Source organism: Candoia aspera, chromosome 13 (genome assembly GCF_035149785.1).
Source record: "Candoia aspera isolate rCanAsp1 chromosome 13, rCanAsp1.hap2, whole genome shotgun sequence".
Lineage (NCBI taxonomy): Eukaryota > Metazoa > Chordata > Lepidosauria > Squamata > Boidae > Candoia > Candoia aspera.
In genome coordinates, this window is record NC_086165.1 from 8295295 (window position 1) to 8323073 (window position 27779).

The following is a 27779-nucleotide window of genomic DNA, read 5'->3' on the forward strand; positions in this document are numbered from 1 at the left end:
ACTCTTTTAGTGCCTTTAAGGTTTATATTAGTAAAAGCTTTTATTGACGGGTATTTCATTTCATCAGATTCACATTGTTGTTCAGTGCAGAGCTTTATATTGAATCATTGTGAGTTCGGAAAATAAAGCAACGAGGGCAGATCCAATAAAAGAGCTGTAGACAAGGTACGTGTAAAGGACTAAATCATGGTTTCTTTAACTACAGTTTGAACAAATTACAGGTGGATGAATTCATGTAACACACACAACCAAAACCATACAAGTCACATTAGGATAGCAGTATGAGTTCATAGATTCTGATTGTTGTATTAAAGGTTACATATATATCAGAAAATGACCAGGCATCAATTTCCACTAACTGCAGTCGTGTATTTTAGATTAACAAGGAAGACTTTTAAAGTCAGAAGGTATGGACTCCAAGAACAGTATCTTACTTTGCAGAATCCAGTTTCTTGACACAGATGAACAGGTGCAAAAGTATTGCTTGAGTGTTCCTTCCAATTAAGAAAACCTAACATGCTTTTCGATCTAATTGATAAGGGATGACTGAGAAGGGGAGGGTGATATTTTTCCTGAGTGGCCTCATCTGTCTCCCTTTACCTGTTTTCTGCAATCTGTCTTATATAAATCACTGCTTCTAAGTTTGCCCTGGGGATGCCCTGTTGGTGCAAACTCAGCTGTTGTCATTACTTCAGGATTTAACTGCCTCCCTGGGGCTCTCTAAATTAAATCTGTCTGAGGAATGGGGATGATGGATCTCATTTGCATATGACCACAATGTAATTCTTGCATCTCAAATACCCTAACTCCTGCATTAGCAGTAACATAGGCATCACTGTTCACCCTCAACATGTTCTTCAAACATATAAGCCATTTTATTTTGTGACTCTGCCGCTTGTACTGTTTATTATAAGTAAAGAAAAGAAAAATCAGTGGGGCCACTGAAGAGTCAGACAAGTGCCACATATTTCCAATTCCCACTCACATAAAGTTCACCAGGTTAGTGTTTCTCAAGTTTTGTATCTTAAGTTCCACCAATCAGTCTATCAAAAAACTTGTATCCCATCACAATAGAAACAAAAAGGGCCACTTTTTCCTGAGGACGTTTATATGTTTGCAAGCATTGTTTATCATTTATACTAAATTTTAGGGTCTTAAAAGTTTCATGACTCACCACAGAACAGCTTCAGAATCTTATCACCAACTGAGAAACACTGGGGAGCTCCAACTGTATGCTCTCAGTTAACTTTCAGAGCTGTAGTAAAGACAAAACAGGCTAGGAAAACTGTGTGCCAGAATGAGACACTTGAAGGAGGTTTTAACTCTGGAATTTAAGATTTTGGGGTGGGGGTGGGGGTGGGGGTGGGAAATAGGACTACTCTTTAGAGGACAAGTTTTTTTTTTTTAATGCACTTCCAAATACAGTAAGGCGACCTGGTTTCTCCTTCCCAACTCCACCTCGCTCTGTAAAGCGGATCTTTTTGCTACCTCTGAAGTTTGAGGCGCAAAGCCAAAGCGATCAATTCCGACACAGGAAGAAACGCTGGAAGCATCTCCCGATTCTCCATCTGCGATGAAACGGAGGCGGAGGAGAAGGGGATGCTCCGCGCAGAAACCCGACAGGTGCCCACGCCCTGCATCCAGCACTGGAGGAGCCGCGGCCTCCCAGGCGCAGAACCTACAAGAGCTCGAACACCCCCCACCCCCGGCGGGCAGCACTCGAGAAGCGTCTCCATGGCAGCAGCCTCGAACTACGCGTCCCATACTGCTCAGCAGCACGACTGAGGCTGCGCGGCGGCCGTCCGGCTTGGGCAGCGCGCCCTGCCTCTTGACAGCCCTCTGGGTTTGGTCGGCTGGAGCGCGCGGAGAAAGGACCGGGCGGAGTGCGGGCTCCCATTCGGGCAAGAGGGCCCCCGGTCAGGGAGAGGCGGCGCTGCGGCTGCGGCTGGGTAAGCCCTGTGATCGCCCCTTCCCCCTCGCTTCCTCGGGTTGCTTGGCTCCTTGCCTGCCGCCGCCCTGGAGGAAGGATGCTGCCGGGGAGAAAGCGAGGGCATCCCGCGCCAGCCTGCCTCCCGCAGGGAGAGCGCGCCCGGCGGTGGGCTCGGCTCCTGCCGAACTGCCTTTCCCTCGTCTGGCGGCGAAGCCCGTCCTGAAGTCGACGGCTTTTGCTGGATGCTCCGCTGCCCGGGCGTTTGCTGTTGCCCGGAGATAGGCGGACGAGCGGTGGGGGGCGGCGGGGTGGGGGATGTATCGGAGGATCCGCCCCGATTCTTGCAAGAATCACCAGATGTTGCGAAAATGAGCGTCTTTATCGATATGCTACAGCTGCCTCCTAGTTACAAATACTGAAAGATACATTAAGGGGGGCGGATGGGAAGGGAGCTAGTCTGTCCCACTGCAGGCCCCTTTCTAGCTGCCCCCTCGGTGGCTATTTGGGGGCGCCTTTAGTTTTAGGTGCAGGGCTCCGGATTTGGGCAATATCTCAGATGCTTGCCGACTATGATTCTCCGGGGAAATGCCCCAGTGTGGAATGCAGAAAAGAAACCCCCCCCCCGCCCACATCAAGAATGATGGCTGCAGTTTTGGTTGGGGGGGCAAAGTCGATTTTTTTTCTCAGCCCAATTGATCATTTGGGGATGGATCACATCTTAGGAAACATGTTCCTTTGTGCAACGTGTTGACTTTTTTTTTTTTAGTTTATTTTCTGTGAAAATGAGCCCTGTGGTTTTCAAAGGTTCTTTTTGCTCCCTAGAAAGCAGGTTTAAGATGGCAGCCAAGATTCTTCTTGCAGGTTTGGGTTCAAGAGATGGACGGAGCATAAGCTTGCCTGTCTCTACTCAGATTTCTGAACCATAAGACTCAACGATTAGAATCGGGTAGCGAGTGAAGTGATATTGTGTCCCAATGTGTAGAATCTGGTTACTAGATGAGACCATGGAGCTAAGTCAAAGTGAACTTAATATTCCATACCCCCATTCAGACTATGAGAATGCTTTTTTTCCCAGGATCACTCCCAAGGAGTTGTGTCTAGGCTTGTGGTCTAACATAGCTGCCTCCTTAGGAATCACCTCTTTATGTACAGTGTTCACGCCACCTGCTAAGCCCAACATGGCTTGTTTGCTTTTGGCTTAGCAAGTAGTATGACTCTATTTATTGTGGTTTATTCAGTAAGTCACGCTGAAATAATCTGTGGCTGAGTACAGTGTATGATGCCAGTCAGTATACAAGGAATGAAGGGGAAAAGGGTTAGTTAGTAGATGTAATTCTCTATTAATTGGGTGTCCTTTAAAAAAAAATCACTTTCTGCTTTCATATCATGTACTTTTTTAGTATTTAGCAAATCAGATAATTCAATTAAAATGTTTGATTTTAAAAAAAGTTCAAAGAGACTCACTTGTTGGACAAATTGGTTGCCCTCCTTGTACTGTCTCCTCTCTAAACCCACAGATGACACCGCGCACCCCCCCTGCGACCCAGCTGCGGTTGTGTAATCAGTACACATTAAGAGGAAGGCAAGAAACCATGCCAGATGTGTCTGCCAAAATAAGCATGCCCAAAGAAAATTTAATAGAAGCTTAAATTAAAAGATTAAAAAGAAAAACCAAATCCTGAGAATCCAGACAGGGAAACATGCACTGCCTGCATGGCTGGTTATAACCCTCATTTGTTGAATAAGGCCCAATACAAGCTTGTGCTGATTAATCTATCAGTCGCACCTCAGTGTTTCATGGAACTGGCTGGAAGATGGATTTATATGGCACTCTTGTGAGCAATTGGTATGCCCCCAAACACATCCTCTATCCTTATGTATTACTCTGCTTGCTGTCCTTATTCCCTTACAGTGTATACCAGTGTTTCTCAACCTTAGCACCTCTAAGATGTGTGGACTTCAACTCCCAGAATTCCCCAGTCAACTGGCTAGGGAATTCTGGGAGTTGAAGTCCACACATCTTAGAGGTGCTAAGGTTGAGAAACACTGTATACTTTTAAAGGTAGAGCCAGCCTATTCACAGTGGTTGCAAATCAACATGGAGAGTTCACAGCAACACAAATAATCAGGTGTATCCGCAGGTTGTGGTTAAAAAAAAAAGTCAAGATGACAGCTGCAAGGGTGCAATCAAAGTTCTGCCTAGTCTTTTATATGCATCACGCACAAAAAGAGGCAGAGCTTCAACTGCATCTTTGCAGCCATCAACTTGACTTTTCTGACCACACCCTGCATCACACCTTGATGTTCATCAGTTGTGATTGAAGAATTAATGTTGGGTTTTCAGCATTTTATGAGCACGCCCAAGGTTGAATTTTTCTGAATGTTTGTGGGATAAAAGCTGTATTTAGGTATGTTACTCTAAGCTTGCACTTTCTTTGCTCATCTAGGCTATAGATAATTTCTGGCATGCTGCTCTCTTCTCAGTGGATGGATAATTAATTGTATTTTTGTGAAAAATGTTAAATGTTGCTTCAGGGGAAAGGACTAGATGCAATGGCTTTGAATTGCAAAAATGACTAGTTTAGCTAAATAGTGGAAAAATACAGTCAAACAATACAAGTAGTTCAATGCAGAAGTGACCTGCTTTGGGAAATAGTGGGTTTCTTCTCCTTGGGAGGGGTTTAAGCAGAGTTTGTCTTTCTGTAGGGAAGCCATTGTAGTAAGATTTCTGCAGAGCAGTGAGTTAGAGTAGATGACCTCTAAAATCTCTTCGCCTTCTAAAATAGAATGATTGTAGAATGGGAGAATTGGGGGGAGAATTGCAGCTATTAGTGTCACATTTTCTGCAAGATGGTTCTTCATTTTTATAGAGCCAGTCTTGGTTCCCATGGAATGTTATCTCTGAAAGAAAAAAAATGTATCCAAAAGAGCATTATGGAGAGTTTCTCCTGGAAGAATTCAAAGGAGTGATTATAAGTTTATGACCTTGGTCAAGGGTGGAGTTTGCTGCTCTCTGAAGCAGGAATTCTTTCTGAAGAGAAACATTTTATGGAAGGAGCATCTAGGCGACAGCGTAGGATTGCCTGAAAAGACCGAGTTACATGTACAGAGTAGTTTCCTTGCATGAACCCTGGCACTGAAATATTGATTAAGTATTCCTGCCCTTTGCTCCCCAAATGGTTTCTCTTGGACTTCTCTCTTTCTTTACAACAACCCTGCAAGGCAAGTGACCAAGAAAAAGTGATTTGTTCAGAGTTATCCAGTGAGTGAGGATTTGAATCTATGCATGCAGCCCAATTCTGACCCTTTAACCCAGCTTCCCTACTCTGGTTTGAAAGAGAGTTCAGAACTCCCAGCCTTCTGAACTAGGATGCAAACATATATAGAAGACACCAGGACAGAGAAAGCTGGTTTGACTATCAGTATACTCTGACTTTCTTCATATTCTTTGCTACAAATTTGGAGCTGGGGACCTCTGGATTTCCGGATGCTGCTAAATGGTAACTCCCATCAGTTCTCATCACTGCCCATGCTGGCCAGGTCACCTGTGAGGTGCAGTTGAGGATCATCTAGAAGGCCACAGGTTTTGTATGCCTCAAACATCCACTTGTAATTTGGTTGGATGGCTTCTGATGTTGGGATGCCACTTCTGGGAGGTTCATAGAGAAAACCTTGTTTTCTGTGGGTATTTTCCATGTTTCCACAAAGAGGATGGCCAAACAATCGCCTTCACTGCAATTGGGCTAAAGCAACAATTAAGTAACCCAAAGGTTGTTTCTGTTCCCAGACCAAACCCATTAAATGCTATTCTTGTATAGTTCTATTGTCACTTTTTTGCACAGCAAAGTGGCAGATTTTCCCTCTTTTAATATTAAATTCTTTAATCTTCTCTAGATCAAAGCAAGTGTGAACTTGATGTGCATAAATAGCCACACAATTACATCTTTGGCAGATGAACAGAAAAGCATCTGTTGTACTTGGCAACAAGGATTAAGGCCCAGTTCGACTGATTTCTTTTAACAGAACAGAATATTCCTGGTTAAGTAATTTTCAGTGAGAAAAAATTGGGCCCAATAAAATTGTTCTTCAGGATTGTTCTCTAAAACAGAATTGATGTATCCCATCGGGAACTTTTCAAAGTGAGCAGTAAGAATAGTTCTTTGAGCCAATTTTTAACTCCCTCCAAGGAGGGTTGATAAATTAATTATTCTCAGGATGACATTATGCCAGAAGCATTGTGGGAATTTTAAAGTATGTCTTTATTTTGAGTCATCTATGTTTCACTGGAGTATTGGGGTAAAAATGCTGACAACAAAATATTGGTAAGTAGGGGTCATGTACAGTGGTCCAAGAATGACATATAGTACCCTGGGATCTACACATGGTTTAAGAAGCATGTGAAATAACATCATGCCCCAACTAGTACAACCACGTTACTAGATGAGATTGTAAAGCTAAGTCAGAGTAAAGTAAACCCTATCATACCCTCACTCAGAATGTAAGAATATTTTTTTCCTAGGAAACCATGTTTGAGAAGCAAGGTCAAGTAAGCAACTGAAAATTTTGAGACATAACTCATCCCAATTATAAATCTGAATCTTTCTCTCACATAAATTTATAATACTTATTGTTTCACTGTTCGGATTTAGAAATTCATCAAATACCTTATTTATTAGTCTATGTACAGATCTTAATAAATCAGTCTGATGGGTAAACAGTGCTATAAACCTGAATGCACAATTTCAAAATGGTTTCCAGGTCAGCAAATATTTTCTACCTTTCGCTGGAATGGGAGATTAACCTTGAGAAAAGTGTGGGAAGAACTTCTCCTGTGTAAATCCCATTCATTCCAGTTCTACACATGCAAAACTTTGGATTTCTTCTTCATCATCATCATCATCATCATCATCATCATTTTCTTGTTAAATGAACTTTTACAGTAGCGCTCATGCACTGATCCCATTCATTCTAATGGATAGTGTGCATGAGAATTTCGAATTGCATTGTGCTCTTTTCCATGTTGTTAAATCAGCAGCATGTTTCTCTGGGCATTGCAAAGGAGATGAATATCCTAATAAACGACGCATGTTCTTTGTATTTCATGAAGTCAGCTTGGACAATAATGTTCAAGCATAGCTTCTGTTTGTTCTTATAGGCTGCCTTCCCCTATCTGGTACCTTTGGTACACATTTGCCTTCAACTCCCAGAATTACTCAAGATGAATAAAATCTTCAGAGGCTCTGGATTGGGGTGGGGGTGGGGATCTGAAATAGGTCCTCACATGCAAATTTCATGGCAGACTGTGTTCCTTGTGTATTATTGTCATCACTGTCAACAGAATTCAATACTTCCAAGGATTTTGCACTGCAAAATGCCTTGTTTATGCCTACAGTGTATTGTAGGACCTCTGTTGGGGGGAGGGGGTGAACTAGGTGACCTCCAAGATCATTCCAAGTTTGTAATTCTGTAAACTTGAACTACTGCCTCTCTTGTCCTCTGATTTAGTCAGGCACAAGGCCATTAATAGAGGGAGTTGGGGTTACGAAACATTCAGCTGGTATGACTTCTAGCTGAGGTCACCTGCTGGCAGCAGGCAAATTTATCCATCCATCCATCCATCCATCCATCCATCCATCCATCCATCCATCCATCTGATTTATATAGCCGTCCATCTCACAACAAGTGACTCTCGGCAGCATGCTGTCATGAGTACTGATGGCGAGCAAGAAGGGGCCTCTGTCCAGGGGGGAAAACGCATGCGTAGTACTGAGGAATTAAGCAGCCATTCAAAGAGATACAGATCAGACCCGCCTTAACTTTTGGGGTTTATCTGTCTGGGTTTTTCCCACGCTTCTTCAGTTTGTTAGGATTCTGTCTTATGTAGCAGTAATAAATACTAGAGACCTACTCCTCATCTCAGCGTGATTTCTGACTGTTAGGACACATACAACAAAGATAAAACAATATCTAAATCAATTATCATTATTAAAAAACATTAAAAACTATAAAAAAACAAAGCTAAGACAAAGAAATAGTAGGTGAAGGGATGTTAATGATAACGGAGTCACCTCACTAGTTCACCAGTCCCTTGGGGTCCTCGGGCCTGCTGGCACAACCAGGTCTTGAGGGATCTTCCAAAGCTCAAAAGTGATGGAGCCAGCCTCACTTCAGGGGGGGTATTTTCCACCAGGCAGGCGCCACAGCAGAAAAGGCCCACCACCTAGGGCCTGCCAAAAGTAGCTCCTTAGGTGACAGAACCCGTAACATACCCTCTCTGCTGGATCTGGTGGGAAGGGCAGATGTAATCGGGAAGAGGCAGTCCCTTAGATAACCCAATCCCATGTGATGTAGGGCTTTAAAGGTCAACACCAGCACCTTGGATTGGACCTGGAAACAAAACGGTAACAAACGCAGCTTGTGAAGCAGAGGTATAATGTGCGTTCTACCAGAAACATACATAACTTCTTGCACCGCTGCATTTTGCACCAGCTGAAATTTCCAGATGCATTTCAAGGGCAGCCCCATGTAGAGCACATTACAACAATCCAACTGGGAGGTGACCAGGGCATGACTGGCCATGAGTAGGGCCCCTTGATCTAGGAACGGGTGCAACTGGCACACAATACGAAGTTGTGCAAAGGCCCTCCTAGCCACAACTTATTTTAAGGTATTATATAAAAATATTTTGATGACTTAAGGAAAATACTGCATAATATTAGAGGGGTGCTACAGATTACAGACAAAGATGTTGTGTCTGGTGTTCTGTCCATCTCATAAAGCAACAATGATTTGTATGCATGTGATAATTCAATCAATTTTTTAAAGAACACTTACAAGCCTTTCTCTAATCACACAGGTATATTAGAAGCCTTTTTGTTGAGTGCCTTGTGATCCTAGTTCCCTCTGCTTCCTTCCAATATGCCCATTATCCAAGTGAGCAATTGGGTGGCAAGGGAATGAGAGAGAGAGAGAGAGAATGAGAATGGATTATTTCAGAGCATCACGTTACAGACAAGATCTTTCAGACAAGACAGGATAATATTTCCATAAGGCTGTAGGTGGAGAATCCAGTTAGCCAAGAAAGATGGTAATCTTATTATTAAATGGCAATTTCCTAACAGCTTACAAAGTAAACAATTACTGGCTAAGCAGTACGGAAATGGTCAATGGATTCTTCCCAGTTGGGTTTAGAATGATGGGTTGGTGGGGATGGTGGTTTAATGTTCTGGTCTCCTATATCTCTGTGCCTAGCTTGCTTTGACTTATCTAAAGATATCATTAATGTATCCTAACAAAACGTACAACTGGTATCCTGAAAAATCAGTTTTAAAAAAGTTAATCTCAAAGATTCTTCCCCTCTGTGAATGGCTGTGATTCTGGATCAGGCTTGGCCATGGCACAACCCAGTACTCAGAACAAGAGCCAAGCCAAGCCAAGCCAAAGGCAAGCAAAGAGGCAGGGCCAGGAAAAAAACCCCCAAAGATAAAAGAATATATCAGAACTCAGACAGAACATATTGCTAAAATGCACCTTTTCTTTTCCAATGGACAGCTCAGGTAGGTACAGTTAGTCTAGAATCTGTGGGAACTTCACTGAGATGCTGCTAACTACAGTTCAGTGGTCTCACAAAAGAGCAGCTGTCTACAGAGTCCACTACCTCCTTATATAACCTTCCCTCCAAATAGCTATTTCCATTTTTCTGCCCCCCCAACAATGATACATTTATACATATTTGTTGTTATGATTAGTTTGGGCACTCTTGATATCCCATGAATTGTTCTACCAACTTCCCAAATTATTTCCTAGAATAGAAAACCATCCTTCAGTGGACAGTAGCTTCCTTCAGGCACCAGATAAATTCCTTTTCAAGATCTAAAAGAAAGAAAAGCTACTATAGTTAGTGTAATATTGTGGCTAGGTGCTGAGAGATGAATTGGGGAGTCCCCAGCTCAGATCCTATTTTGTTGTGAATTCATCTGGTTGTCTTTAGCAATATATTCACTCTTAACCTCAGTTCCTGTCACCTACAGAATAAAGGATAATTCTTAGAGTTTTTATTAGGATTATAATGAGCTAATATACATGAAGGGCTTTTAATAGTTGAAAGCAACATGGAGGTGATAAGATAATATTGTATCATATCATGTAAAAATACTGCCAATAAGCCATTTCTGCAATGAGTGTAAATTATCTCTTTCTTCCCAGGGATCTGGAAGACTGTCTTGTGAATGACTGACAGGTAAACGTCAACAGACGTGATTGAGAGAGAGAGACATGTCAGTGCCATTCCGGAAAGAGTTGGAGAAATACAAAAATATCAATGAAGATGAAATTCTCAACAAACTCTCTGAGGATGAACTAAAACAGCTAGAGAATGTTCTTGATGACCTAGACCCAGAGGTACATTCTAAACAATGAAACGAAATTTCTGATTTTCAAGATTAGCTCCTAAAATCATTATAAAGCCTGAAGGCATAAAGATACAAGCTAAGTTCTTGTATTATATCTTAGTTTATGGTTAGTTTTAACTACAGCCACAATGTCTATCACAATAAACTATAACCCACTGCATATAATTCCTAAGTTCATAATTTTAAAACTTTTTTAAAAAGCAGCAGTATGGCTTAATGTGGTATGTGAACCCAGTTATAACATAAGACAAGGATAGACAATCTAAATGGGATGTCTTCAACTCCATCAGTATAGCCTGTGACAAGAGACTGTGGGATTTGCAGTCTAAAATATTCAGAAGGTACAAAGTGGTCTATTGCTAATATTTGCAGTGACTTATGAAGCAGGGATAATCAGGAGATACATGCTGAGATTACGGGTGGTAGAACGGGGCTGCAATCTAGTGTGCTTTGAAAATGATTCAGGAGAAGTACTTTAGATAGTATGAAGAGAAGCATCTTTCTGCTATTCATTCAAGAAACCGAACTTTTTTCAGACTTCCACTCAAGTCTGAAATAATGGCGTTGTCTTAATGAATAGCTCCCTTGAGCTCTGAAGTACTTTTTCCAAATCAGTTTTGAAGCAAAAATAGCAGTAGCATCTACCACTTTTCCTCAAAAGTGCCCCAAATGCAATGTCATTTCTGAGGGAAAACAGATTTCTTTGGCAGTTGCCATTTTTGTGCCTACCTGGAGTTAGGTAAAATAAAACCTGTTCAATACACTTTCTCAGTTCCATTTGCTCTCAAGCAAACATGCAATTGAGCTAGGTGTCAAATTAAAGAAATTGTGGAAATGTTCAATTCCTCCTGACTTAATAATTCCTTCTGTTTCTCACACTTATTGTGGCAGAATGCACTTCTGCCAGCAGGCTTTCGACAGAAAGATCAAACCAGTAAACCTGCCACGGGGCCTTTTGACAGAGAGCGGCTATTGTCGTATTTGGAGAAACAAGCATTGGAGCACAAAGACAGAGAAGATATTGTACCCTTTACTGGAGAAAAGAAAGGTACGTTCAGCACTGCGATGGCAGCGATAAAGAAATAAAGACTCTGTGGCCACCTTGCTGCACCCAACCTGGCAGAGAGAGAGCTATGCAAATTACAAGGGTTTAATATGCAATTAGCCTAAAATAGTAATAATAATAATATTTATTATTAGATTTATATGCCGCCTGACTCCCAGCAATTCTGGGCAGTTTACAATGGTTAAAAACATTTAAGAACAAAAATCAATATAAAACACACACACACACAAAACCACAAAACAGAACAACTTGCTGGTTTTACAAATTGCTTGTTTTGTTTGTGGGCTACCCTCATCAAAACCCTTCTTGTCCTTGTTTTCTTTCCTGGATTCTAGTCTAACATTCACCAATATCAGGCTTGGACACCCTATGGCTCACAAGGCATACATGGCCTCTGAGTGATTGGCTCACTAGGATTTAATAAATTTCCCAGTTGGCTTCTCAAAGTATTTCTGTAACTTTTAATCTTAGGAGCCATGTTGTTCTGATCCACATTTTCCATTGATAAATTCCATGGTTCTCATTCAGGAAAACAGTGTCATTTATAGCCAGAGGCTAGGAATTCTGGGATTTCTAATATCAACCCATTTGCAGATCATCAGGTTGAAGAATGATCTACAGCGAGCTTTCTTTGTCTCTTTCCACTGAAAAGAGAACAGCAACAGGAAACTCCACCCAGAATAAACTCATCCCAACAGCATGTAGTAATTAGTTGCGAAATGATTTAATGGCACTGATCAGACAGTGGTAGGCACAAATATCACTTATTCCTTACAAAAGGAAGTGGTATGAGTGTTTTAAAATTCCAAATTGGTTTTGTTTGTTATGGCTTTAGTATATGTTTTACCCAGACCCTAGTAAGCTTTTAAATAAACATAGACATTTATTCACATTTCAGTTGAATAGGGTAAAAAGATTTGACTACGTTGGGGGACAAGATATACTCTCTCCTCTGTTATTTACGTCCAAATCATTTATTTTAGTTGTAGATGTGTACATTTGCACTTTATAACAGCAATGTATTATCAGCAGCATAACCAGGTTGAAAAACGCTAAAGCCTGTAAGTGAATGGCCAGATACTATTTAGCTTGAATATTCTGACTCCAACCTGCCTAGGAGATTGTTTCCACCAGCTTTTCTTCCCAGGGTTATTAATTTCATTAGCATGGAGGGTCTCTAGCAAAGAGGAGCGACATCAACCACAGCTCCACTGGTGCTGCTGCACTGCTGAAGCTTGCCAGCTTTGAAAGGGTTAAAGAAATAAAAGGGAGAAAATGCAACACTTCTCCCCTGCTTTGTGGTTCGTTCTACAGCCCCTACCTCATTAGGGACACTGGAAGAAAAGATCAGCAGCACAAGTCCTGACTAAGAAGCCCCCTTGTTAGAGAGAGAACAAATGTTTCTGGATTCACCTGAAGTGTCCTTCAAATCAGCTGGACCCCAGATGAAACAAGGGTGCTTCCACACAATATACTATTTTTACTTCCCCAACTCTCTGAAGCAGTTTGAAAGCAATCTGTGATTGTCTTCATTTCTGCTAACTTGAAATGCTGAGGGCATTGGTATGCAAGGTTTCTGCATCTCCAGATCTTTGTATTCTCATAATGTCAGCAGTGTTGAAGAATTGATCTGATTTATTTTCAGTTCTGTGGAGGTGTATTTGCCAGTTAGGTTGTTGTTTTTTAAATGCTGGGGCTTTATTTCCACATTAGAGGGAACTCTGGCCCTTCCATCACCATTAACCGCTTCTAATCTTCATGTCTTTTAAAGGGGAGTGTTGGTTTGATGGCTTTGCAGCCCCTCAGACAACCAAGTGAAGTAACTGAAGGTCAAATTGATGAATTTTGTCACTACTGATTTTGTCCTCAGTTCCTTAAAACTGTCCTGCAAAGTGCCAGGCTGGTTGTTCTGGGGTTTTTCTCCCCTTTTTGTTTTCTCCCTTTTGGGTAGCATAGGTTTGAAAGGGTTCTTGCTGCTGCAGGGCTTGTAGCTGTGCAGATAGGGCAGCAATGTACTTTGTGCCCTCAGCATTTCCAGTTGACAAAACTCTGGGGAGTGAAGACAATAACAGTGAGAAGAAGCAAAATATGATTGCCTGACTTGTAGTAGGTCCTGCAGCAATAAATCTCCTTACTCACTCTCCATTTCACATGAAAAAGAAAAAGAAAATGAAAACCACCACCCCACAATAGCTTGACACACTGCCATGGACTTTTCCCTGTTGAAGAAAGGACAGTACAGTAGAGGGAAACTGACAAAATGCTAGTCAGTTTCACCCCTCCTCCTTTTGCCTGGGCTACAAAGGGGAAGCTATCAGTTATCCAGCCAATACATTCCTTACAGAACCTGAAGCCAGAGTGAGGGGCAAGGCAAGAGTTCCAACTAATGGGAAAAGTAAACCATGGCATCTGAAAACAAACTACCCCTAGCTTTGCAGTGATTTCGAGAACCCAGTAGCTGAGATAGTGATAAATCAGGTGAGTTCTCCAACCCTGCTGATCTCATGGAAACAGAGAAAACCAGATCTGCTTACAAACTAGTACAGAATTCTCTTGTGGAAGTACCCCAAAAGAAATAATATCTAGCCTATTTATCCCTGGTGATCAAGAGTGTCTCCCTGCAATATCTGTCTAATCCAACATGTCAGTGTTACCTGTCGACCTGGAGAAGCCTGTTTTCAAGTTTCCAAGTCTCACACCTCATTTGTTCTCTTTCCTTTCCTTTGTGAGCTCCAGGACAGGCATTCTGAAACTGGGATCTTGCAAAACTCTGCCTTGCTGGGATAACTCTTTGCAGCCCTAATGAGCCTGGTGGGAAAACCTCCAGGCTGTTATGCAAGATGAGCCTCCTGATTTAAAGCTGGCAAAATCATTGGGATACTTGCATAAGGATAAGTCATGATCCTTGTTGGCAGCACATCCAAGACATGTGGTATTTCTGACCACAGCCTTTATTTATTTATTTTGGCAGGCCTTGCAGTGAAAATTGCTGGGGAATGATTATTTGTAAAGCTTAACAGCCCAATTCTCCTTGGAACGGAGCTGCTTGGGAATATCTTGTACTCACTGAAATAAAGCAGAAACAGGTTTTCTAAGGAAAAAGATAACAAAACTGACAATGCCCAACCCACTGGAAAGATCAGGTGATAAACGGTAATTGGGAACAGCCAATCTAGGTGAAAAACTAAGCATCTGATGAAAGGGAAGCTGCCCAGGAAAATGTATGCCATCATAAATCTGTGAGTCTTAAGAGTATCCCCAACTTATCCCTTTTTGCTGAAACTCATGGCTGAGTTCACAGACTGAGCTAAACTATGGTTTGAACAAACTGCATTTGGCTGAAATTTCCCATCAAGCTAAGATGAAAACACAGTGGCTGGGTTTATATGTCATGCCCAGCCACACTTAAGCAAATGACATTATGCCTCAGTGTGATATGTAAAACCAATAGCTAACATTGCTATCCTTATAGAAAAGGAATAATTACCTATTTGCAACCAATATGTCCACATCAAGAATCTCTGGATATTTTAGCTTTGCTCTGGGTTTTCTGCTTCTTAATATAGTGAGGTAAATGACTCCCTGACACACATGCACCCCTCTGGCACTGATGGATGGTGGAATATTTCTTTCCCACTTTCAATTATCAAAGTATTTTTACTTTTCACTATTGCAAATAGTAACTGGCAACTCTGACAGCACTCTTGGGCTGTATGTGTGGGGACAGGCAGGTGGGAAGGTGGCATGAGCATTCTGCTGGTTTATGTGTAACACAAAGGTGTGATAATGTACATCTGCTGTCCTTTTAAAAAAAAGCCATCTTGTATATATATGAAATGTTGCAGGTTGGACAACATTTCATATATATACAACCAGCCATGGTTGTTAAGTCACAGTGAGTAGGAGGCAGTAGGAATATTGTATTAAAAGCCAATCCTCCTCGTGCATCTGTTTTTTTCCCCTTCTTTCTAGCCCACCTCCTTTGTTTTTTGTTTGAAATAGACTGGTTCACTAGGAAAGTCTTGGACAAAATGAATTATCCCACATTCATTTGCTTGTGGAGTTCCTGTAGATACATTAAGGCCTACCATATGGTTTCAGTTACACTGTGGAAGGACAGCGAGGCGGGGGAATTGGTGGGAGGTGGAAAAGGAGGCTGTAGAAGCCATTTGATCACTTTTCTAGCACACATTCACATCTGCTTAGGGAAATCCATTTCACACATCTGGAGCACCATGGCTTTACAGCTCAAAAGTATATAGGCTGACTTTGCACTCTATTCTAAGCTTTGGTTTCTTTAACCATAGTTGGTGGAATAATCATTGTGTCCTACTTCTCATATAACATTAAACAACAGAAATGGGTTGAATCCATGTAATGCATTAAGTCAACAGATTATGGCTTTGCATGAAGTATGAACCTGATCTGGAGGACCCCTCCACATATGGCACTGGTCCTACATCACAGAGATCACACATATAATCCTCTTTGGGCCATTGAGCCAGTCTTCTTCCAGCTGCAGCATAGCTCAAATTACAAAACTTTGTTTTTAAGTTCTGACCCTGGAACTCAAGAGCAACTTGTAGGCAGGCTGAACTTGGAACCCTCTAAGAGATTTCACAGGCAGTCCTATCAGCAAACCCAATATAATCTTTCTAGTCAGTTTTACAGCTCCTGTAAAAAATTGCTAGCTTGATTTTCCTGCTTATATAAACAGTGTGCACTGAACTCCTGCTTCACCTTGACTCACCTCCTAGTCTTTAGCCTCAAGTGAGTCATTTTTCTCTTCTCCTCACACATGTGAATGTTCTATAGTGCAGCTATGATTGCAGCTCTTGGGAAAGGTGTCTGGCTACAAAAGACAGTATCGTGCCATCATCAAAAATGTATATTCCGAAGGAATAACATCTTGTCAACCATGAGCTTTTTCTCATATTGTAATAGCTCAGATGTTTTGTGAAGTGGCCAGACAAATGCACCCAATGTGTGTTGACAAATGGGGGTGGGAGTTAGCTGTTCAATCCCCCCACCACTTCTTTGTTATTCTAGGAGCTGCTGCAGCTCAGGTGGAGGACAGTATCTGGATGGCGATTTTTGGACTCACCTATTGTTAGGTGGAAGGGGCTTGTTCTCAGTGATCCGAGTTGAGCAGGAATGAAGATGATTACATATCTGGCTTCAAAATGCTCTGGAGGACTGGGGAAGTAGAAATAGTCTTATCTGAAAACGCCCTAAAACTGAATCTATTAAACTGTAGTTGAGAGAAAGACTTTCTACTATTCTAGCAGGGCAGGGCAGGCTACAGGACTGGAGATAAGGGCATAGAGGAAGGGATTGGACCACGGGCTGCCCTTTATGTAATGTGAAGCATGTGCATGAAAGACACATGCTGGTTTTCCTTACAAAGCTATTGCAAAGATAATGTAAATAGGTGAAGTGCTTTTGGCTCTCAAAATGCAACACATGATTATTAGGTTTCTTTTTTCTTTGTGAATCACCCCACCTTATAAAAGTGGGGAGCCAACATGGTGTATAGAATGTAAGATCAGAACTATGGACTGATCCCCATTCTGCCATAAAGCTTACTGGATTGTCTTGGGGTTGACTACCTTAACTGGGTCTCTTAAACCAGTCTATCTCACATGCACTTGACCCAAGTTCTTCAGAAGAATGTTAGGATAAAAACATACTGTATAAAACAATGAAAACAGGACAACCCTGCTGCTGAGCAGTGATGATGTAAGCCATTTAATCCCTCAGTATGCGTTATGGGATTGAGTCAGGAAAGGTTTAACTTATGACATGTTCAAGAGCTGATGCATTCCTTTGAAAATTATTACCTTATTGCCAGCTTTTAAATTTGGAAATTATGAATCATTTTCCTAAAAATAATACCAGCAGCTAAATGTTTGCTTTTGTTGGCTTTTATTTTGTGAACAAGCTGGACAGCCATCCATTAGAAGGCCTGTAGTTATATCCTAAATTACAGATTCTTTGCTGAACAGGGGTTGACCCCCAATAACCCCTTCAGGACTAAATCCTACGGTGGTCAATATTTATTCCCCTCTAAATGTGAGCACATGCTGAATTTTGGGCATTTGCCCTAGTTTGCCTATAATACACAAACGCTCTTGCTCCTTCTCTGATCTCATTCTGAATATAGTATATGCTAGAATGGATGAATTCTCCTAAGCTCACTGCCGTCGTGTTCTTTAGTTGATTCAGTTTGTTTTTGTCTTGAAGGAAAGGCATTTGTGCCCAAAGAGAGACCAATAGAAACCCGGACAGAAAAGAAGGTGACTCTGGATCCAGAATTAGAGGAAGCCCTGGCCAGTGCCTCCGATACTGAGCTGTATGATCTAGCAGGTGTGTGGCTAGATTTTTTACTTGCTTAAAAGCAGGGTCAGTCTTTCAGGCACTCCAACCTTGTTACCGCTGTATGCCCTGGATCCTATTGTCTGTTGCCCTTGTTGTCAACTGCACATAGATACGGCTAGATTTGGTGAAGTGGATGTGCATGTAAGTACTCCCCCACCACGACTGGATGCCCTTCTCTAACGGCATGGCTCTGAACACACTGACAGCACTCCTGTGACTGAGAAACCCAACAGTGGGAACTCTGGAAGTAGGTTTAAGGGTAACACTGAATATGTTGGATATCCAAAGATTTCAAGATTCAAATACGTTGAATATTCAAAGATCTAAGAGCCAGTCGGGAAAACAGTGGGGTCTGAACAGAGCTCACAGTACTGAACACAGTACAATTCTCCAACACAGTGAATTGTAACCAGGTGCAAATACTTGCAAAGGGCTATTATATAAGCAGACATGCAAGCTGCCAGCCAGGACAGATTTCTGACATCCACAGTTATTGAAATATATGCACACAACTGGTAAGCTGTTCACATCTTTTCCAAACCGGAAGGGCTATCCCATGCAAGAAATGCATCGTGGGTGAAATAGCTGTTAGAATGCCCATAGTTTATCGTGGATCCATTGCACTGGTACTGAACTCAGAAACTTTCTCTGATCATGCTTCTTACCTCAATACTGTTTTTAAAATCAACGTTCCAGTTTGATTTCATATAAATGATAAGCCCATTTTTGTTTTTTAAACTGGATTTTTAATTTTTGCAATTATATTGAAGGTTTTTATTGGATTACATTTTGTATTTTAATTATGTAAAATGTTACCTTGTAAGCTGCCTTGAAGAGGATTTTCCCTACACAGCAGTATACAATAATTTAAATAAATAAACCTAAATGAAAAATAATTCACCTGATTATCTTCCTTCTGACATATTAGCTGCTGATCAGTAACATGGAAGAATTCTAGGAGAAAAGCAGGAGGCTCTAGATCAGTGGCTGGCTGGGGAACTCTGGGAGTTGAAGTCCACGCATCTTAAAATTGCCAAGGTTGAGAAACACTGTTCTAGATGAAGGCTACTTCTTTTCAAGCAATGTTGTATTCATTTCTATTGCGGGTATTTCTGGTACTTCTAGCTGTCCTTGGAGTACATAACTTGGTCAACAACCCTAAGTTTGATGAAGGAACCACCAGTCAAGATGGCAAAGGAATTGTGAAAAGTAAGTAGAGATATTCCCCTGCACACATCACACAAATGGGACAACTGACCTATGTGCTGACAGACATAAACATCTGCTTTGTAAGTGCAAATCAATATCTGTGTTACCCTAATTCTGTAGGGATTTCAACTGGAATTTCAGTTGGAATTGCTAAGGATGTAACCTGCAATTTTCTGCATGCAAGGTATGTGCCTATCAGCTCTGAGCTATAATCTGAAAAAAAAAATCTTGAAGGTGATTTTCCCATTGATCTTATTTTAGCCTTGTCTGCTCAGGTATTGGAATATGGTGACAGAATAAACCAGTTTTGTCTAATCTGATACCCTCTAGTTATGTCTGGGAAACAAGTCCCAGAATTTCCAACCAGGATGACCAATGGCTAACAATACCTGGAGAGCCTTAGGTCAGAGAATAATGAAATAGAATAAGCATTTCAGGTAATTCAGAGGGTGGGGATAGTAGATTATATCTGTAAGTGAAACAGACACAGCTGGCAGAGGGGATCTATCCTTCCCCTGCATTCTTTAGCACTCAGTCTAAATCTGCTCCAAGGGATTGGGGGGAACCTGTTGAAACAGATATAGAAGAGGAAGGGAAGGAAAATTAGCAACATTTCCTACAAATTAAAACAAAAACTGGAACCAAATATTGGGGAGAAGGACCCTACCTCAACCTCTTCTCTTCTCTGCTGTGCTAGCTTTTTTAAAATTTACTTTTTCTTTAATGTAGCATAGCATTAGGAAAAAAATTGTATCTCCCACTTACATTACAGTACTTCAGTATTCTGTTACTTTATTCTGCAACATGTACAGTACTAGACTAGAATTATTTTTGAACAAACCTGCACAGGAATGGATTGAACATCTTATTCATATCAATGGAACATAAGCTCAACTTAACTTTAGTTCTGGCCTGCGTACAGATCTAGTACTGACTTTCACATGTGCATCTATCTGCACTTCGTTGTCTTTCCACAATTATAATGCAGATGACCATGTGTGTGAGAGAGAAATAGAAAAAGTTGTCAGGAGAAACAAATCTGCATTTTGTATTTCATCTGCCCATTTGTTTTAGCCCTCCAAGCAAGGGGCTAATATTCTGCAAGCATCACACTACTTATGCTGCTAATCTTTTTCCCACTGTGATGATTATGATGATTGTTGCAAAAATCCAATTAGCCATTGGTCAATGTGGCAGGTCTCCTAAACTGCACTCCCATCACGAATGTAGCAACTAGGAATTTGCTTTGTCAGGCATTTTTGTTTCAAAAATAATACTTTCCTCCTTAGACAGTAGTAGTTTTTTTTAATTAGAACAGCTAATGAAGAATCTATTTTAGGAGTTTCTGTGAACTGAGTTATGTAACTGAAAACAAAGCATGCTATGAGAGGTTAAACATGAGCTTAACCTGTGCTCTGGTATAATCATGGCTTATTGAATAAATCAAAATTGGCTGTTTACATAACCAGCTAAGCCAAAATCGTATTTCTAATTATCATGATGTATGAAAATTTATGAATGTTTATGCCTAGTCATCTGCAAGAAAGGGAAAAGAGAACTTGACAACCTTGTCTGAAAGCCTTCTGTTGAGTAAGCAAAGTCCTGAATAAGGGATAAAGTGTCTGCAGAACCAAAATGTATAGTCATGCCTGCTGTGAAGCCTGACATAGCTGACAATTGCTAGAGGTGGAGAAAATGTGCAAAACAAGGAGAGAAGGGACAAAGATGGCTTTGCAGAAATGAGAAAACCAAAGCTCTTATAAAATAATCCATCAGATAATAATTGGTGGCCTGGAGTACATATATCAATTCACTGAAAGAAAAATTTGTATTATTGGTATATGGATGGAAGGTATGTCATGGCATTACTGTTTCTTCTTCCAGATGTGGTTAAAGGTGAAAAGGTCAAGCCTGTTTTTGAAGAACCGCCTAACCCAACCAATGTTGAAGCCTGTTTGCAAAGAATTAAGGCAAATGATCCCACTCTCCAGGAAGTCAATCTGAACAACATAAAGGTACTTCTATCAGTGTCAAATTCAACTGTTTTGTTGCCCCAGTGTTACTTGTAAAATATTTTGAGGTGGCCTTTATTTTTTCTTGTCTAGACAATGGCTTCGTCCATGATAGACGTTATGAAGCAGATATTAAAGTTCTTGTCAGTGCTCAAATTGAAGTTTAAAAAGAGCCTACATATTTGCATGCTCTACTCAAATGAAAATCACCAGGGTGAAATTCATGTGCAAACAGTAAGGGTACTTTTGGAGGATGATGAATTGCAATTTCATTCACTTCAAAAAGATGTGTTGAAAAAGACCAGTCATCGGTCTTATAAAAACAACATTTTTGAGTGTGAGATCAAAACAATCATGTATTCTGTTGTGGAATTGTTGCTTGTGCTTCCTCCCTTTTTAAAGCTGCTTTAGTTCTAATTAGATAAAACTTCTTTGTCTTTTATTAGCTTTAGACTGATCCTAATTTATTTGCCTTACCAACATTTCCTAATGAGTATCTTGTTTTATTTTAAATAAGTTGTTAGTTGCCTTGATACAATTTTATGGAAAGGTGGGATACAACTTGTATTAATAAACGTGTAAAGTCAGTAATAAAATTATGGAGCTGCTCAAAAAATTAATACATTTACAGTCTGGGATACTGGCCTGTCCAACAGAGTTTTGGCTTAGTACCACTCTGGCAGAACCAAGCCACCATATGGCTATGACTGAACCCATCCCAGAATCTATTAATCTCAAACAATTAATGGTATTTTTTATCTTATGCAGAATATCCCAATCCCAACTCTGAAAGAGTTTGCAAAGGCTTTGGAAACCAATAATCACGTGAAGAAATTCAGCCTGGCAGCTACCCGGAGCAATGATCCTGTTGCGATGGTGAGGTTTTCTTGGGGAAAATTGCATTATTCTATTTTAATATTGGGTTGATAACTTGTAAACCATCAGAAAACACTGCAGAATAAAAAACATGCTAAAAATATAAACAAAATTAAGTTTCATGTTTGAAATGCTGCAGGCTTGTACTGTTTTTGAGTTTTCCACGAATGTCTTTACTGTACTTTATTTGATAAGAGTCATTCTTTGTCCAACAATATCAAACTGTTTTGAGGTGACAGTGGTGGAAAGATACATTCTTAAATGTAGTATTTCTTAAGGCAAACAGAAATAAAATAAGTATAGCTCTTTTCATTCCTGTATTTCTTTTCAGGCTTTTGCAGATATGTTAAAAGTAAACAAGACACTGAAAAGTCTAAATGTAGAATCCAATTTTATTACTGGGACAGGCATTCTCGCTTTGATTGATGCTCTGAAAGGAAATGAAATACTGACAGAAATCAAAATTGACAATCAGGTAAGGAAAGGACAGCAGAGTGGAACTAGGATTGGCTGGAATCTAAAAACTGCTATTTAATATATATTGGATTTTTCTTTGTATGTTAAAATTCAATAATGCAGGAGCCCTCACTGTGAATATATTGATGTTTCTTTCACACTCAGAAATATGTTGCTGTAAGAGACCAGAATTTCCCTCTCACAGTGGCCAAATAATTTAATATTACTTGGAAATTGTTTCAGTGGGGAGGGGTTGTTTTCTGATTTGTTCAAAATGCAAGCCACTGCTGGCTACGTTAGGTATCAAGCACTGTTTCCAATGCAGTGCAGCTAGCCAATTTTTTTTAGAAAGCCAGTACATATTGCTTGGAACTACAGTTTTATTTATCCGTTTGTTTGTCATTCCTGTCTACAAACCTAAGTATGTTCAGATGTTTTATACAGGCATTTCTTTTTATATTTATTGCTCTCCCTTCTTTTTAGTTTCCCTGCCTAGAACCAAGGTAAGTCCTACGCTGCATGGCTAAGCTAAATAGCTGGTGCAGAAATGTCTGAGCTGAACTGATATACGGCAAGGGGAATGGAGACCTGTTTAGCTCTTTATTGTCCACTGCAGTACAATTGGCATCAATGATAAGAAATTTCCATTCCATCCAGCAATTCCAGGAAGTACAGCTTCAATCAGGGCTATCGTGGCAGCAAATGACCACACCAGCTTAATTATTTGTCTCCTGCTGCCACAACAGTTCTCTGACAATGATAAGCTCTGTAACACCACACCAAATATTGAATCTAGTTTAGCCCTTAGAGACTTTAGTTTTGTATATGAAGTACCATGCATAATGATGGTATCCTAACAATTTAGGTTGAAAGTAGTATATAGAGGGACGCTGCTATGAAACAGCGGAAGTATTTTCCATTTGATTTAATTTTGGTTGTTTCCCAGAGACAACAGCTTGGCACAGCAGTGGAGATGGAGATTGCTCAGATGCTGGAGGAGAACTCGCAGATTCTCAAATTTGGGTACCAGTTTACAAAGCAAGGCCCAAGAACCAGGGTAGCAGCAGCCATCACTAAAAATAACGATCTAGGTAAGACACCAGCCCCTCAGATTAGTAAAAGCTCAGGAGCATCCTGACCACTAGAAAATACTGGATCCAATTCAGACTAGGAAAATTAGAAAATGTCCTGTCTTCTTTGGGCCATTACAAAATGACACACCTGATACATAATGGTCACAAGGATCTCTTAACACAAAAGGAAATCGATGAAGCAAGAGTGGATTAGAAGGGGTGACCATCATTGTAAAAATAAACCAGCATCTTCTTTCTTTGATGGTCAGAAAGGTTCGTCTCATGAGAAATGAAGCTAACTGGGATTTTGTCTACTGATAAAGAGAGAATATTTCTCTTTACATTCTGAGGGTATGGTGTAAGGGTTACAAACATAACATCTGAACCAGAAGCCTTCTTATTAGGTTAGCTAGTCACCTGGGAACTAAGTTCTGTTTTAACCTTATACTGAAATAATATGATAAAACAACGATGTCTTAACTTCATATGCAAAAGAAAAACAAATACTGACAGACATTCTGCTAAAGGAATGATGGCTACCTTGTTGGTATTTCAGTAATGCGCTGTTCTTTTTTGTTGGATTTCCTAACAATATATGCTGTACCGTGTAAAAAGAAGTTTGTAGACAAACAACTAAGATAGCAACCCAAAATATGCATCTTTGTTTAGGTTAAATAGTAAGAGGTAGAAAAAGAAGCATATGTGACATCTATATAAATGTCATTTTCTCTTATGTTATTTTCATCTTTTTCTTTAATATCTCAAACCCTTAAGAATAGGCGTTGCCAGTGCATTGCTTCCCATTGTTTTTCACCGGGCAGAATAGCTTTTAAATTGTTTTATCCTCTGTCTCTTTCCTCTTATATTTGTCTAGCAGTTAAGATTTTATTGGAATTTTAGTGTATGCTGGTATTGCAAAAGGTCTTAAACACTGTTTAATGAAAATGCATGGTTGAAGACCATATCTTAAAAAAATTACACAAAGTGATGCTGTTTGTTCCATCATCTCAAGACTTTAACACCTCGTTCTGGTGCAGTCTTTAAGAAGATGCCACAGAAAGAGGCAAATATTTTGGCATAATAAATAGTATTTGATTTGGACTGGAAAGATTTTGATTTGAATCTCGGTTCCACCATGTTTTTAAGTTAGTCCTATCTGCCATCCAAATTTACCTTGAAGATTTACTACAAAGTTAAAGGATGGCAAGTTGAACTGGCTCCACAATAGAAGGGGTGAATACAAATGTAGACATAAATAAAATTTATTAACCACCTCTATAAAAAAAATTACAAAATTAGAAAAATATTCTGTGAGACTTACAAAGCAATGCTTGTTCCTCTTCCTTTCTCTCTCTCTAGTTCGCAAGAAACGTGTGGAAGAACGCCATTAGTCTCCTCTCTGAGGATGTGAACGAAGAGAGTTGTTTTATCACCATCTCAGAAAATTCACTGATTTAAGGGGAAGATACTGGAAAGGCTATTTAGAATGAGACTGCTCATGTTCCATTACCTCAATTAACCCCTCCCTGCTTTTTGAACACCATAATCCAGCCTAATTTTCTCTTTCCCAGCAATCTACAATCATGCTCTGAATGGAGGACCAATTGAAACTTGGTATCAAAGAGGGAACAGCTGCAAGTTAGTCCCCCCCACCCCCGTGCTAATCCATGAGTGACTAGGAAATTTTCCTGCACAAACCCCACTGAAACAAATGGAAACTGTTCAGTGGATTGTGCCTTCTGTGTCATACAAACCACCACCTCCTCTTGACTCATAGTAAGCCTAGATCTGCTCTTTGTTTCCTACTATCTTTCTAGGGCTTTGTGCAAGTAATAATGAAAGGGACCAAGAGGTCATTTTAAAACAACTTCTCATGCCAAGGTGGAACTGTCCTTATACCAGCACACTCTGCCAAACAAATCAGTCTTCAGATTCCAGACTACAATGAGCCATAAGCTAGACAGTAGATATACTGCAAGTATTGCATCCTGAGCAGATAACTGGAGACAAATCTCACAATAGGCTTTGTTCATATCAAATTATGATTTTCATTAACCTTACCTTAGAACACACTGTAGGATCTAACATTCAGGACTGATTCACATAAGATGCAACACCATAATATAATTTCCTTAGTGCTGTACTTATTAGTGTATGTGTAAATATCCCACTACAGCATTGTGTTACGTGTGAAGCTAGGCCACTACAGGCTAATTCAACAAACCATGGTTTAAAAATTCTGGATTAACATTATGCATGAATGCAGTTACAGCCAAGCCAAAATTGGAACTAGGGTACTTGTTAGCATTCCTTTTCTTTATATTTAGCAAATCATGCTTTAGCTGCGCTTATCTTTCACATCGACTAGACTGTTCTGTTTTTCTGAGGACAGAGCAAATCCTCTAAGGAAAATATGCTAATTTATCCATTGCATAGTATCATAATTAGCACAATCCATGGTTTGAAAACCTTTTTCAATCATGGCTGCTGATTCTAGCTTTCTGGCTGACTGCAAATCATTGCTTAGTTAAGTCAGTCCTAGCCATGGTTTGTCTTGATATGAACTGAGACAATAAGCTACACATTGTATGGTAGAACGCAGCTGTCCTCCAAAACGGGGTCATCCAGAGAATATTGTTTCCTGAACATAAATACTAGAGCCATTCAGACAATGGCTCCATTTCTGCATGGTTGCAAGGACTGTCTACAACTACCTGTTCACATATGTTACTATTAGGTGAACCGGATTCCTCATCCAATTTGCCAACCTAAAACAGCTTCAGGTGACCTTTTATTTTTAAATTATTTGTTGGTGTGTGCATATTATGTGTTTTAATAGGAGACCAGAATAATTACTAACAGCCTATTTGATGTATATGAGAGTTCTAATAATAATGTTGTGTTTGTCAAGTTGCTTTTAAGTTTGTTTTAATTCCTGATAGTGGACATTTATTATTACTATTGGCCACTGGATTCAGTGATTCCTAGATAGTGAGTGTAAACTCATCAGTCACTATAGGAGATTGGTGAGAGGCATTTCGTATCTATGTCTCCTAGGAAACAAACTCTTTCAAATGGATTTATTCTCAGATCAGAAAACCCCACATTCCAACTTAAGTTACCAGGTTATAAAAGAAAACCATAAGTGAACGATGCAGAGCACAAAAGGCAAAGAGGAAATTCCTCACTGGGGTTTCCTGAATAAAGACATAGTGCCATTAATGGGACCCTCCTCTATGAATTTTTAGAATTGCTGCCTCAGTTAAAAATTGTTAAAAGTATTTAGTGCTGCACACATCATGTTATATCGGGAAAAATAGTAAAAAAAATGACTTTTTTGCACGGTACAGAAATTAAGCTGAAAAGGTAATTACTGATGTGAAGTCAGCAGGTAAAATTGCACCATAATGTGTGAAAAAACCCTTAGGACCTCTTTGTCCTATTTACATTTTTGTCTCAGAAATCAGCACACATTCTAGGTGACAGAACCACAATAGTGAAAGCAACCCAATATTATTTTTGTTTGGAGATTATGAAAAAAGAATTTAAGTTTTATAATGTAACTTAGCTCTTTAAGGAATGAAGACATTGCTTTGTAATACACCTTGTTATTATTTGCATTTTCATTTACATCTAAAATAGGTAATTGTGAATTATAGGCAATTATTAATATTAAAAATCCTTCATCTGAAAAATATACTGATTCCTGACTCCACCTTCCTTCTCCAATTTCAAAGATCATCTCTTAAGTTAGTGCCGTTGCCTCTCATGAGAAATTATTAAGAAACCTACCATCCACCCCAGGTATAAATTAACTTTAATATCAACAAACAGAAATCCAACGCTAACAGAGAGGCTGAAATGTAAAAATGGCTCAAAAATAAACCATGCTTGACAAGGCTAATTTTAAAATCGGCTAAATGAATTACTGTACTCCAAATTACATGAGCAAGAACAGACCCATACATTTAAACTGAAACTTTAGATTTCAGTTTAAAGTACATCCCCTAATTCCCTAGAAAATTTAGCAGGAGAGTATTTTAAAATATGAAAAAGTAGGTGGCTGAATATTTCTCCATCAACTTCCTTCCCTCCACAATACTACCTTTCCTCCAGCTACTTTTCTATGGATGCTGCACAAATGTGCAATAAATGTGCAGTGTTAGCATTTAGTTCCACAAGATCTCTGCTTGGACGTTTCCCTTGTGCTTATAAAATGTACCGCAACTGAAATGCATCACAGTAGTGAACAGCAAGTAATTGACAATGGAGAATAACTAATAACTGACTCACTATTGTGTCTGTAATCTTTGGAAAGAAGTACTTAACTAAGATCAATACTATTTTTATTATCATTTACCCCAATAC

At 40.0% G+C, this 27779-nt stretch overlaps 2 protein-coding genes across 3 annotated transcripts in view; one reads left to right on the forward strand and one right to left on the reverse strand.

Annotated features, from left to right (window-relative positions):
* Positions 1–27779, reverse strand: part of LOC134504811 (tropomodulin-3-like) — a 117235-nt gene that overhangs the window by 80942 nt on the left and 8514 nt on the right. For both annotated transcript variants that reach the window (XR_010068684.1, XM_063314199.1), the window contains exon 2: positions 24733–24810. The gene's annotated coding sequence lies outside the window, so the exon portion shown is untranslated. The remainder of the gene's footprint in view (positions 1–24732; positions 24811–27779) is intronic.
* On the forward strand, positions 1807–27204 carry LOC134504812 (tropomodulin-2). The gene is made up of 10 exons (XM_063314203.1): positions 1807–1949; positions 10170–10330; positions 11233–11389; positions 17651–17773; positions 18911–18994; positions 20879–21009; positions 21775–21882; positions 22214–22357; positions 23285–23429; positions 24771–27204. The coding sequence occupies exons 2-10, from the start codon at positions 10205–10207 to the stop codon at positions 24800–24802; spliced, it is 1050 nt and encodes a 349-aa protein (XP_063170273.1). The 5' UTR covers positions 1807–1949; positions 10170–10204; the 3' UTR covers positions 24803–27204.